Source organism: Zingiber officinale, chromosome 7B (genome assembly GCF_018446385.1).
Source record: "Zingiber officinale cultivar Zhangliang chromosome 7B, Zo_v1.1, whole genome shotgun sequence".
Classification (NCBI taxonomy): Eukaryota; Viridiplantae; Streptophyta; class Magnoliopsida; order Zingiberales; family Zingiberaceae; genus Zingiber; species Zingiber officinale.
The window spans coordinates 70,762,206-70,776,604 of NC_055999.1; the positions used below are offsets into that span (position 1 = coordinate 70,762,206).

General features: G+C 39.8%; 2 protein-coding genes and 1 non-coding gene across 3 annotated transcripts; 2 read left to right on the forward strand and 1 right to left on the reverse strand.

Moving 5' to 3' along the window:
- The first annotated feature begins 393 nt into the window (after positions 1-393).
- LOC122005964 (receptor-like protein EIX2) lies at positions 394-3,176 on the forward strand. Its single transcript, XM_042561236.1, has 2 exons — positions 394-2,815; positions 2,911-3,176. The coding sequence occupies exons 1-2, from the start codon at positions 466-468 to the stop codon at positions 3,036-3,038; spliced, it is 2,478 nt and encodes an 825-aa protein (XP_042417170.1). The 5' UTR covers positions 394-465; the 3' UTR covers positions 3,039-3,176.
- Positions 3,177-7,761: 4,585 nt separating this feature from the next.
- On the forward strand, positions 7,762-7,871 carry LOC122007547. Its single transcript, XR_006119025.1, has one exon. It is a non-coding gene; the product is annotated as a small nucleolar RNA R71 (small nucleolar RNA).
- Positions 7,872-12,408: 4,537 nt separating this feature from the next.
- Positions 12,409-13,767, reverse strand: LOC122004418 (receptor-like protein EIX2). The gene is made up of 3 exons (XM_042559309.1): positions 13,603-13,767; positions 13,098-13,494; positions 12,409-12,989 (listed from the first exon to the last, which is right to left on the reverse strand). Exons 1-3 carry the CDS (start codon positions 13,765-13,767, stop codon positions 12,409-12,411), a joined length of 1,143 nt encoding a protein of 380 aa, XP_042415243.1.
- Between the last annotated feature and the right edge of the window lie 632 nt (positions 13,768-14,399).

Here is a 14,399-nt window from a genome sequence, read left to right on the forward strand (position 1 = left end):
TTGATTGAAATTTGTTCCACCACACTGAAAGGAATTGTCTCCAATATAAATACAAATTCAGTCAATTTTAAGATAATATGACTGATTTATAATTATAAATATTGAAAATTAAAACGGACCAAGATAAGGTCGTACATTATATGGTGGGTACCAGATATGGACATCAATGTATGACTTTCTACTGAAGATACCGATGCTTTCAGCTGTTACACCTTTAGTAGCAGGAGAAGAGTCAATCTTTCGAGTCTTTGAGATTCCAACACTTTCTGGGATCTTACGAAATAATTGTGCAGAGAGAAAAAAATGTTTGAATTTTTCTTGTTACAGAAAATTTTCCAATAAAGATAGCGAATGCATAATTGTAGAGTCACTTTCGTGGACCAACATTATTAGAAATGCCTACAGAAAGAGCAAAGAACACAATATTGTTCAGATTGCACTTTTCGGATTCTTGTGCAAGAGTTCATGGCTTGGAATGCTGCTGCTTCGCCTAACCCTCTTTTCTGTCTCTTCTGGATGTCTCTTTTATTTGCCTCTGCAACGGCGCAACTGTGCATGGAGAAGGAGAGGAAGGCCCTGCTCGACGTGAGATCTGGGCTTTCTGTTGCTGACGGTAGACTATCTTCATGGAGGGGCGAGGACTGTTGCAAATGGGAGGGAGTTGAGTGCCACAACATCACGAGTCACGTTGTAAAACTCGACCTCTCTTATCTCGACGGATCAACGCCCAACAAAAGTGAGGTGAGTTCTTCCCTACTTGATTTGGAGCACTTGACTTTTTTAGATTTAAGCGGGAACAACTTCGGTGGTGCTCGGATTCCTACGTTTCTCGGATCTTTAACTCAACTAGAGCATTTAGACCTTTCTCAAGGAGGGTTCAGTGGAAGAATTCCTTACCAGCTTTGCAATCTCTCGAAACTGCATCATTTGGCTCTAGATAATAACGGTATCGAGGGAACGATATCTGAAACAATTGTCCTTCTTGGGAATCTTCAGTTCCTTGACTTGGGCCTTAACAACATCAGTGGTGAGATCCCAGAAAGCATTGGAAATTTGAGTAAACTGTCAGTTTTAGATCTGTCTAGCAACAGAATTTTTGGAGCCATACCAGGGAGTATCGGCAATCTGGCTGCACTGCAGAATCTGGACTTGTCAGGCAATCAAATTAGTGGGCAGATACCAAATTCAGTTGGAAATCTCCGGCAGTTAGAAGAAGTCAGTATGTCTCACAATAACATAAGTGGATCAGTTCCCAGTTCATTGGGAGGTATGTGCAACATGAATAGAATCGATTTGCGTGATAACAGAATAACAGGGGAGCTTGCTGAATTTTTTGAGCAATTGTCGAGATGCAGAAACGATATTAGGCTTTCCCTCAGCCTGCAGAACAATGAAATCAGTGGCCCTTTACCAATTCACATGGAAAAGCTTCAGAGGTTGGTTCAACTTGACCTTGGTTCCAATTCATTGAATGGCTCAATCCCAACTTCTTTGGGAAAACTTTCCCAACTATTGTTATTAAATCTGTCTTCAAACTATTTGGTTGGAGGCCTCACAGAAGCACACTTTGCCAATCTCACAAGTTTACTCAGTATGGATCTATCTCACAACAATTTGTCAGTCAACGCGAGCAGTGGTTGGCTTCCTCCATTTCATGCAAATGTAATCGCAATGGGATCTTGCAACTTGGGACCCAAGTTTCCTCCATGGCTGCAGAACCAAAACAGATTAAACTCGCTGGACATATCGAATACTGGGATATCAGACTTTTTTCCAGAATGGTTTTGGAGCTTGTGCACGCCACTCATGCGGCTGAATGTTTCTCACAATCACATGAGAGGGGTGTTGCCAAGCTCTTTAGAATGCTTCGGGCTTGTGAGAATATTTGATTTAGGTTACAACAACTTGGAAGGCTTCATACCGAGAATGCCTTATGTTGGTCTATATCTGGACCTCTCTCACAATTCATTATCTGGACCAATTCCAGAAAGCTTGGCGGGTGATAACCTTGGCTTTATTCTTTTGTCTGATAATAGATTAAATGGAAGCATTCCATCCTCCATTTGTACAACATATCTGCAAATTGTGAACCTTGCCAACAATGGTTTATCTGGAGCACTCCCAGATTGTTGGAGCAATTCACCATACCTGATTATCATGGATGTTTCGAGCAACATTTTATCCGGTGGCATTCCCGCAACGCTTGGGCTTCTGAACATGCTCCAATCACTGCACTTGAGTAACAATAACCTCACTGGCGCAATTCGCTCAACCTTGCAACAATGCAGGGAACTCACGGTTATCGATTTGAGCTTGAATGAGTTGTCGGGTGGCATACCCAGTTGGATCGGATGGAGTTTGCTGTCGCTTCGAGTTCTTTCTCTAAGGTCAAATAAATTGAGTGGTGAAATCCCATGGCAGCTCTCATTATGCCCTTCTCTCCAAGTGCTAGACCTTGCTCACAATAGCCTATCTGATCCTTTGCCTCCGAGTTTTGGTAAGTTCATCTCCATGGCAACACGCCAGAATGATAAAGAACTTGTTCCGCTTAATCGGGGTTCCTCTTATTACACAGACAGTGTCATTATAACTGCCAAAGGTTCACAACTCCTTTACACTAGGACGCTTTCGCTTGTCACTAGCATTGACCTCTCTAACAACAATCTTTTTGGTGAAATTCCAGAAGAGCTGACAAATCTGCATGGCCTTCGTTTCCTCAACTTGTCTTGGAATCATTTCTCAGGAAACATACCAGATGAGATTGGTCTCATGGGTGAGCTAGAATCGCTTGATCTTTCAAAGAACCACTTGTCCGGTGAAATTCCTTTAAGCATATCTACTTTATATTCTCTAAGCATCTTAAATTTATCCTACAACAATCTTATTGGGAGAATACCTATGGGCACTCAGCTGCAAACCTTCACCAACTTGTCCTACATGGGCAACCCTCGGCTTTGTGGGGAACTATTACAGATCAAGTGCCCAGGCGACAACCCACCCATTGGAGTTCCAGAAGAAGAGGACATGCACGAAGATGACGAGTATGGAGGAATTTGGTATTTCATTGGCTTTGCTCCTGGATTTGTATTTGGCTTCTGGGTATTCATGGGCATAGTTATGATCAAGAGGAGCATTAGAATCAAATACATCCTACTCATTGATAGGATTTGTAGTTGGTTCATGCATATGTAATCATAATTTAGCTATAAATAGCATATATGGAATAAGAGCTTGTGCTCTAATAATGTTTGACCAAGCTTTTTTTTTTTCTGAATTATAGTTGGGTTTGCATGGTTTAAAGTTGTGTGCTAATCATGATATTTGGAACAGATCTTGATCTTCTATTGTGTTCTTCCCTCATTACAACCAATAAGAAAGACATCTACAAGATCTTTTATAAATATAGAATGTGGGTGACGTGACTATATGATACGACAACGATACGACGTGACATTTTCCTTATTATGATATAATGTCCAATTAATGAGACCTATGCAAACTATTTTTGTTTGAGGTCGTCGACGGTTGAGTCACCAGTGAGCTATCTTCTACATTGACAAAGTCACTAAATCCTTAAGGAAGAGAGGGAGGGAGGGAGTTGGATCAACTAGAGCGCCTGCAAAGCTTGAGAGGGTAAAAGAGATTTAGAATAAAGGTCGAGATGCCCTAGCTCATCCACTTCAACTCTCAAGTCAATCTTTGGCAAGGAAGAGGGAGAAGATGAAGAACACTGAATGAGGAAATGCAACAATTGTGTGTGTGTGTGTGTGAGTACTTGGCTCATAGGAGCGAACTCCCTTGTATAACACCGTTGGAGAAGGAAAAGTGTATGCATCTGTCCTCACTACACCAAATTTGACTTTTCACAACGCACAATTATTCTATCCACGGCACGCATCACATACTGCACAATTGCAAGCTGTTGAAAGTCATAAGACATTCATGTGACACACGCTGTGGTTAACAACATTCACAGTGTTATACAAGGGAGTTCACTCCTACAAGCTAGGTACGCACACATGCACACAATTGTTGCAGTTCCTCATTCAATGTCCTTCATCTTCTCCCTCTCCCCCGCCAAAGATTGACTTGAGTGTCAGAGTGGATGAGCCAAGGCATCCCGGCCTCTATTCTAACTCTCGTTTACCCTCTCAGAATTCACAGGCGCTTTAGTTGATCCAGCTCCTTCCCTCCTTCTCTTCCTTAAGGATTTGGCCACTTTGTCAATGTAGAAGATAGCTTACTAGTGACTCAACCGTCGATGATCTCAAACAAAAACAGCTTGCATAGAGCCTTTAAAAAAAACTGAAAGTGAAAAACAACATTTTAGTTTTTCTAGTTTGCGAAATAAAGAAATAATTATTTTATCCTTATCTGCCTGCAATCCTACTGATGTACGTAGTTTACATACACAATTATAAATACTTTATCTCACATTCAGAGTTTTATCTTGAGTATGTTCTATATATTTGCACTTCCTTTGATCATTATTTTAGCATAATTACTCTTTTGGTTCGGCGATCTTCTCTTGTATATTTTCTTGTGACAAAAATGCTTTTGGGACAGAAACAGAGTGGAAATGCGCTAAGGAGCACCTTGTGGAGAAAAGAGCAGAGCAGGGACGTGCCTCTTGGCACGACTGTGCTTCTTCACCAGGGAGCAACGAGAGATTAGCCTTGCACCCAGGCACTGTAGTGCGGGTCAGCCAACATCCAACCCCACTTAGGCTATGTGGATTCACATGGTCGTGCGGGACAACTAGAGCTTATCACAAACGAGGTCATCCCAATTGGCACGACCATGCCTAACCTCTAGAGACCAACTTCACTGGGGCTGTGTGTATTCCACATGGTCATGCGCCACACTCTAGAGGCCAATAAGGTTTGGTCGTGCCCAAGGGGCACGGTCATGGCATTGGTCGTGCCACCTCTATAAATGGGGGTTTCTCCCCCATTTGAGGGAGGAAGTTTTTCCCCCTTTGAGGAATATGATATAAGCTTATATTTGGTGTCTCAGAGACCTCAAATGGACGATCGAAGGCCGGATTCTAGCTCTCCATCGCTCCATTAGCAAGGATTAATCCGAAGATCAATCATCAACACTCACTAAATCTCTTCTTCTCTTCTTTCTAGATTTGAATGTTGAGGCTTATTTCTCTTGTCTTTCGATTCAATTCCCTTCTTGTTATGGAGTAGATTTCCTAACAACCTTGGATTAGGGAGTACGTGTGATGTTGATTTTGATGTAAAACTCTTGGATTATGCTAATGCCAACTTAAATGATGTTTTCATTCTTGTTCTTGTTAAATCTAATGTGTTTGTGTGGATTTGTGCTTATTTCTCATGTTAGATTTGATAGATGTGTGTAGATTGTTGACTTTGTATGGATTGATCTCTAGATTGTATAATTCGGAGGGGGGGCCCTAGTGACAAGGATTCCCTCTTAACCGGACATCTAGGGATAGATCTAGATGAAGGAAGCAATTCTCCCATAAGGAAGACTTAGCTGCACATAATGGGTTTTCCCTAATCCAGTGCTCGTAAGTGATTTGAGTGATTTAGGAATGTATGACTGGGAGGTCCTAGTGACAGAGATTCCCTCTTAACCAGACTTCTTAGATTATCTTATCCATTTAGGAGCATAGGATGACAACAGGGATAACACTCCAACACATAGTCGTGGATTAGTGTTGGGACTTTGGTTAGACTTCCTACATGTATGAGAATTGATGATAGGAAATGGGTGATTCAAGCACATTAAGTTTCATCACACTGAAACCATAACCCCTAGAACATGTCACCAATCAAGACTTTCTCACTCTTTATCTTTAGTTCACTTTATTCTGTTTCTACAAGCTACTTTTATTCAAAACACTTCTTTAAGAATTCCTTAGTTTAGCTAATTTGAAGTGATCAAGAGTCTTTGAGCGATCCTAATCCTTATGCGATTGATATATTTATTACTGATGACATAGCCGTGTACTTGTGGCTTCATAACAAGTTTTGGCACGGTTATCCGGGAACACTAAAAAACTTGTTACGAAGCCGCAAGTGCATGGCTACGTCGTTAGTAATAAAAATATCTATCCCACAGGGATTGGGAACACTCAAAGACTCTCACCTCAAATTAGTTAAACTAACAAATTCTTGAAGAAGTGTCTTGAACAAAAGTAAAGTGTAGAAACAGAATAAAGTGAACTAAAGATAAAGAGTGAGGAAGTCTTGATTGGTGACATGTTCTCAGGGGTTTGGTTTCAATGTAATGGAACTTAATATGCTTGAATCACCAATTTCGTATCATCAATTCTCATACATGTAGTAAGCCTAACCAAAGTCCCAACACTAATCTGCGGCTATGTGTTAGAGTGTTATACCTATTGTTATCCTATGCTCCTAAATGGAGAGGGTAATCTAAGAAGTCTGGTTGAGAGGGAATCCTTGTCACTAGGATCCCCGGTCATAGATTCTTAAATCACTCAAATCACTTATGAGCACGGGATTAGGGAAAACCCATTAAGTGCAGCTAAATCTCCCTTATGGGAGAATTGCTTCCTTCATCTAGATCTATTGTTAGATGTCCTGTTAAGAGGGAATCTTTATCACTAGGACCCCCTAGTTATACAATCTAGAGATCAATCCATACAAAGTTAACAATCCATACACATCCATCAAATCTAACATGAGAAATAAGCACAAATCCACACATACACATTAGATTTAACAAGAACAAGAATGAAAACATCATTTATGCAGGGCATTGGTGTAATCCAAGAGTTTTACATCAAAATCCACATCACACATACTTCCTAATCCCTAGAATAGGAAATCTACTCCATAACAAGAAGGGAATCTAATCCAAAGACAAGAGAAATAAGCCTTAACATTTAAATCAAGAAAGAAGAGAAGAAGAGACTTAGCGAGTACCAATGAGTAATCTCTAGATTAATCCTTCCAATTACACCCATGGAGAGCTAGAATCTGGCCTTGGATTGTCCATTCGAGGTCTCTGAGACACCAGATCTGAGCTTGGATCATCTTCCCTAAAGGGGGGAAAACTTCCTCCCTCAAATGGGGGAGAAACCCCCATTTATAGAGGTGGCACGACCAATGCCAGGGGTTGTGCCATGGTCATGCCCCTCGGGCACGGCCAAAGCTTGTTGGCCTCTAGAGTCTAGCATACGACTGTCAGGAATCCACACGACCCCAACGAGGTTGGTCTATGGAGGTTAGGCACTGCTATGCCAATTGGCATGACCTCGTTTGAGTTAAGCTCTGGTTGCCCCCACATGGTCGTGCGAATCCACACGGCCTGAGTGGGGTTGGTTGCTCAAGTTGATTGAAATTTACAATAGTATCACACTGCTCAAGTTGATTAATTTGTGCAGATAAGGTTCCTAATGGGCATGAATCTTGAGCGTGATATGTGCTTCCACATGTTTCACATACACATACTATGACATTGACCGTGCTTGTATTTGTCCCAGTATTTTCCAATTGTTTGATAAGAGCATCCAGCTTTGTAGACATCAAAGTGATTGTATCTACCTCAAATTTTCCTGATGCTTTAATTGGGTTTGCAGATGAATAGCCTCCACTTCTTTCTGATGTCCACTGATGATGATTTTGTGCTACACTTTCAATAATGTCTTCGACCACATCTAAGCTTTTATTCATCAGTGCCCCTCTAGCTGTAGAATCTAGAGACACTTTTGTATGGTAGTTGATGTCATTATAAAATGCATGTAGCACTAGCTATTTTTCAAGTCCATGATGTGGGCATTGTCTGAGAATATTATTAAATCTATCCCACGCTTTAAATAATGATTCTGAGTCTGACAGTCTGAAGCTTGCTATCAAATTTCTTATATGACTAGTTTTGCTAGGAGGATAGAATTTATCTAGAAATTGTTGCTCACATTGCTCCCAAGTGGATATGCTATTTGCTGGCAAAGAATTTAGCCATTGTTTGACTCTATCTCTCAAAGAAAACCCAAACAATAGTAGTCTTATTGCTTCTGCTGGAACATCGTTCATTTTCATTGTACTGCAGATTTCATAAAAAACTTCAAGGTGTTGATTCGGATCTTCATGTGGTCCGCCCCCAAATTGGTTCTATTGTACCATAGTGATTATCGCAAGCTTTATTTCAAAATTATTGGCTTCAATGGATGGCCTTGTGATGCTAGACCGAAGCCCTCGTGCATATGGTGCTGCGTAAACCTTCAATGGTTTGTTTGTCATAACTGAATGTTCTTGTTCTTCTTAATGTCTTTGCAAGATTTTCTTCTATGAAAAGTTCTGTCAATCTCAGGATTAAGAGGTAATAGATCTCCTTCAAAGTTAGATCTACACATATAAGAACAAGATTCTAAATATTTTATCACAGAATTTAAGAGAAAATTAAACTGAAGTGCTGGAAATAATGAATGCAGAATTTGAATTACAAATAAGGAATGCAAGGTAAAATTGCAAAAATAGAATTTCTAAGACTAGTTACACAAGTATGTAATAGAAAAGAAAGAAAAGTTTAGTCTAACTCAAATGATTATCTTTAATGTTATAGACGCAGTCCCCGGTAACGACGTCAAAAACTTGTTACTCAACCACAAGTGTAGGATTTCATCATCAGTAATAAAAAGATATCGATCCCACAGGGACTAGTTACAAGTACTAGAGATGTCTTATGAAGAGTTAGCTAAATAATCAATCAGATAAAAATTGTGTTGAGCAAGAAAGTAGAAATATAAATAAGAAAGTAAATGAGAACTTTGGTTTTTGCGGGTGTTCTAAGAGTTCAGTTTCATTGTGATATTAATCAATGTAAGATGATCCACCAACTAATATCCTCAATTAACATGCAATTGTAGGAAGTTGCCGGTTATCTCCTGTAGAAGACAACCGGCAACGGACTTTGATCGACTTCACTAGCCACTAAATAGATATGATTCCTATGAAGTCTGTTAGCCGAACTGCCTGTCACTAGCATCCCTCGGTCATACAACACAGAAACACATCTCTACTTAATGTACATAATGATGAAGATAAATATTACATTCATCCATCCCACCTCCTTGTAGAAACTTGCTTCACCTTTCAAGATGACACCCTAGATGTTCATTAGTGGGACTGTCTGTCACTAGCATCCCTCGGTCATACGACCTAAGGTATCCCTCTACGGGATCCAGAAGTATCACAAATATTCAATCAAATATGGTAATTAAGTCCACACACACGAATCCATACAAGATCAAATAGATACAAAACATGCTAACATCATTGAGATAGGAAATTGACATATCTATGAGTTTTTACATTAAATTACACCATAATTACTCCCTTAATCCTAGAACAATAGATCTACTCCATGGCACGAGAAATAAGATCCGAAGACATAAAGATTACAAGCATTCAAATCCCAAATCCAAGAGAGAAGAGAAGAGAAATGCTTATCCAATGGCAACGAGTGATCTTCGGAACCAATCCTGAGCTTCTAGAGTCGATGTGGAGAAGGAGATGGCCTCGGATCAGCTGATCAAGGCTGGAGATGATGGAGAATAGCACCAAGTTGGATCTCCCCAAAGGGAGAGCCTCGTCCTCAAGAAAGGGGAAGAAACCCCCTTTAATTGACCTGGGGCACGGGCCTCACATGGCCCGTGACACGACTGTGTGGCTCTCACACGACCTCCTGCATTCTACTCTCAGCTAGGGTGACACGGCCGTGTGGAGGTCACACGGTCGTGTTCTGCTTTGTCTCTGGATGGCCTACACGGTCATGTGTCTCACACGGCCTGACCATTTTTGCTCTATGGAAATCTTGCACGATCGTGTGGATCTACACAACCAACCTATGCTTGCTCTCTGGAGATGTTGCACGACCATGTGGATCTACACGGCCATGCTCTTGATATTCTGCTTGAGTGACACGGCCGTGTGAAGGCCACATGGCCATGCCTTGCTCCCTCTCTGGTGAAGCCACACTGGGCAGTGTGCACCACACGACCAAAGTCATTTTTCTCCTTGCTTCTTTGACATGATCGTGTGGATCACATGACCAATGTTGTTTGCCTTTGGTTGCTATCTGGATTGACCATGAACATCGCTTTCTCTCCACATTTGACTCCTGTTAAGAGAAAATGTATAAAGAGCAGATCTCCGAACAAAGGGAATAATTATGCTGAAAGTAAGACAGGGAATATAAAAGTACATAGACAAATCATGCGTAAAATATATGAATATGCGTAAAAACATGCATAATAAGTGTATATAATCTACGCACATCAGGAGCTTGAGTGGATGAAGGGAGTCGGGTGAAGAAGAAAGGTAATCGACGAATAGAAATAGGATTAAATAATGAAACCTAGGTTTTTATAATTAATTAAACCTTAGATTAATGGAATCAATCCACTCCCACTTAAGTGATATTCCAAACAGATTTTCTCAAAACCTAATAAAGTTATCCCCTTAGAAAATTCAATATGATTATTTTCCAACTAACACTTATTATATAATTATTATTTAAGGGTCATATCTAACATTGTTAGTATTGAAGGAATTTAGATATCTCCATAATGGTATGATATTGTCCACTTTAGACCTAAGTCCTCATGGTTTTATTTTTGGACTTTACCTAAAAGGTCTCATACCAATGGAAATATCCTTCTCTTATAAACCATGATCTTTCCTTTATGTTTTCAATGTGAAACTTTATTTGTAACATTGCAACCCCAACAATTCTCCCTTCAAATGAAGGATCACAAGGCCTCCCTTAAGTAGAAAGCCTATCCATTAGGCGTCTGATCCTCCACCCACCAAGTCTTCCTGCCCCTCGGTCCAACAAACCTACTAGGTTTTCCTGCCCCTCAGTCTACTTGACCTATTAGGACTTCCTTTGTCCTCAGTTCTACTGACTTACTAGGGCTTCTCTACTTGGTTGTCCACTAGGACTTCCTTCCTAGTGTCTAGTTCTCTTGATCTTGGACATGAGAGCTCACACTTTCGTTATTCGAGGTCAATATTCTACTCACATGGCTTGATTGTATCATAGTTCTTGTGGATAGTTGACGGTTAGACCTTTTGGAAGTCCGAACTCTAATACCAATTGTTAGGACTGAAGGAATTTAGATATCTCCATAATGACATGATATTGTCCACTTTGAACTTAAGCCCTCATGATTTTATTGTTGGGTTATACCCAAAAGCCCTCATACCAATGGAGATATCTTTTTCTTATAAGCCCGTGATCTTTCCCATGTGTTTTCAATGTGGGACATTGTTTGTAACCTTACAACCCTAACATATATGTCACAAGTTTCTATGATGAATTCAGAATTCATCGTAGAATTTGCAACAAATATCAAATTTCTTTGTTGATTGGCAACGAATTTGGCAACAAAATATACTTTGTTGCTAATTTACAACAAGACTCTTTTGTTGCTAATTTTGTTGTTAATTAGCAACGATTTGTTTTGTCGCTAAATTTGTTATAAATTTGGGATGAAAATTTTTTGTCCCTGAATCAAGATTTTTTTTTTGTAGTGCAAGATCTTTTATACATACAGAATGTGGGCGACATGACCATATGATACGACAGCGATATGACATGACATTTTCCTTATCATACATGATATTACATCCAATTAATGAGGACAGATGCACTGTTCCTTCTCCAGTGGTGTTATAAAGGGAGTCCGCTCCTACAAGCTAGGTACTCAAACACACACACAACCGTTGCATTTTCTCATTCACTATTCTTCATCTTCTCCCTCTCTCCCACCAAAGATGACTTGAGCGTTGGAGTGGATGAGCCAAGCACCCCGACCTCCATTCTAACTCTCCTTTTCCCTCTTAGGCTTCGCAGGCGCTCTAGTTGATCCGGCTCTCTCCCTCTTCCTCTTGCTTAAGGATTAGGCGACTTCGTCAATGTAGAAGATAACTTACTAGTTGCTCAGCCGTCAACGATCTCAAGCAGAAGTAGTTTGCATAGAGCCTCTTAAAAATTTTGAAAGTGAAAAAAAAACATTTTAGTTTTTCTAATTTGTGAAATAAATAAATAATTATTTTATCCTTCGATGTCTGCAATCCTACCATCACCATGCTAAAATAAATATTATTTTGTTACTTAAAGTTAATATTGATGTTATATTACATCAACATCTTCATTGTTCCCAAGGGAGGATTGACATTCTTGAGATGAAGTCACACAACCTCAACAATTTAATTGAGAAAGAAGATGTCTTTCTTGTTGGTTGTAATGAGGGAAGAACACAATAAAAGATCCAGATATGTTTCAAATATCATGATTGGCACACAACTTTAGCAAACCGAACTTTAATTCAGATAAAAAGCTTGGTCTAACATCATGAGAGCACAAGCTCTTATTCCATATATGTTATTTATACCTAAATTACAATTACATATACATGAACCAACTGCAAATCCTGTCAATGTGTATGATGTATTTGATTCTAATATTCCTCTTTATCATAACTATGCCCATGAAAACCCAGAAGCCAAACACAAATCCAAGAGCAAAACCAATGAAATACCAAATTCCACCATACTCATCATCTTCATGCATGTCCTCTTCTTCTGGAACTCCAATGGGTGGGTTGTCGCCTGGGCACTTGATCTGCAATGGTTCCCCACAAAGTCGAGGGTTGCCCATGTAGGACAAGTTGGTGAAGGTTTGCAGTTGAGTGCCCATAGGTATTCTCCCAATAAGATTGTTGTAAGATAAATTTAAGATGCTCAGAGAATATAAAGCAGATATGCTTAAAGGAATTTCACCGGACAAGTGGTTCTCTGAAAGATCAAGCGATTCTAGCTCACTCATGAGATCAATCTCATCCGATATGTTTCCTGAGAAATGATTCCAAGACGAGTTGAGGAAATGACGACCATGGAGATTTGTCAGCTCTTCTGGAATTTCACCAAAAAGATTGTTGTTAGAGTAAAGGAGTTGTGAAACTTTGGCAGTTATAATGACACTGTCTGTGTAATAAAAGAAACCCCAATTAAGCCGAACAAGTTCTTTGTCATTCTGTTATCATGCAAATTGATTCTATTCAAGTTGTACAGACCACCCAATGAACTAAGAACTGATCCACTTTATGTTGTTGTGAGACATGCTGAGTTCTTCTAACTGCTGGAGATTTCCTACTGAATTTGGTATCTGCCCAATAATTTGATTGCCTGATAAGTCCAGATTCTGCAGTGCAGTAAGATTGCCGATAGTCCCTAGTATGGCTTCAAAAATTCTGTTGCTAGATAGATCTAAAACTGGCATTTTACTCAAGTTTCCAATGCTTTCTGGGATCTCACCATTGATGTTGTTAAGGCCCAAGTCTAGGAAATGAAGATTCCCCAGATGGACAATTGTTTCAGATATCGTTCCCTCGATACCGTTATTATCTAGAGCTAAATGATGCAGTTTCGAGAGATTGCCAAGCTGGTGTGGAATTCTTCCACTGAACCCTCCTTGAGAAAGGTCTAAATGCTAGTTGAGTTAAAGATCCGAGAAACGAAGGAATCGGAGTGCCACCGAAGTTGTTCCAGCTTAATCTAAATAAGTCAAGTGCTCCAAATCAAGTAGGGAAGAACTCGCCTCACTTTTGTTGGGCGTTGATCCGTCAAGATTAGAGTGGTCAAGTTTTACAACGTGACTCGTGATGTTGTGGCACTCAACTCCCTCCCAATTGCAGCAGTCGTCGCCCCTCCATGGAGATAGTCTACCGCCAGCAACAGAAAGCCCAGTTCTCACGTCAAGCATGGTCTTCCTCTCCTCCTCTATGCACAGTAGTGCCGATCCAGAGATAAGTGAAAGAGAAATCCTTTGCTATTCATCGATTCTGTGCCAACAAAATCCACAGATACTGCAAGTTTTACAACGTGACTCGTGATGTTGTGGCACTCAACTCCGTCCAATTTGCAACATTACTTGCCCTTCCATGGAGATAGTCTACGGTCAGCAACAAAAAGTCTAGTTCTCACCATGATCTTTCCTCTCCTTCATGTTATACTCGAGAGGTGTCAATCGTCTTATAATTTGTACTGATTTATTAAATAAATAAAATTTTACTAATTAAATGTATATTTTATATATATATGATTTAATTTTAAACTCATTTACATTTACTGAGTGTCCACAATACGATTCATAATATGAGAGAACTTATGATTAGATGATAACTTGTGAGTATTTTTATATGCGTAATTATGAATATATTGAAATAATCCCTAGTAGATGAATTGCTAAGTTCAGACATCATTGATTTTGTGAGACTAGCATGGGTTACTCTTTAGTCTAATCTAATGTTTGTTCCTCACTAGCTGAAGATATTGAGATATTGATAGTTAAATACAGATACTAGTTATGATAACTAGTTTATTTGAATGACCTAC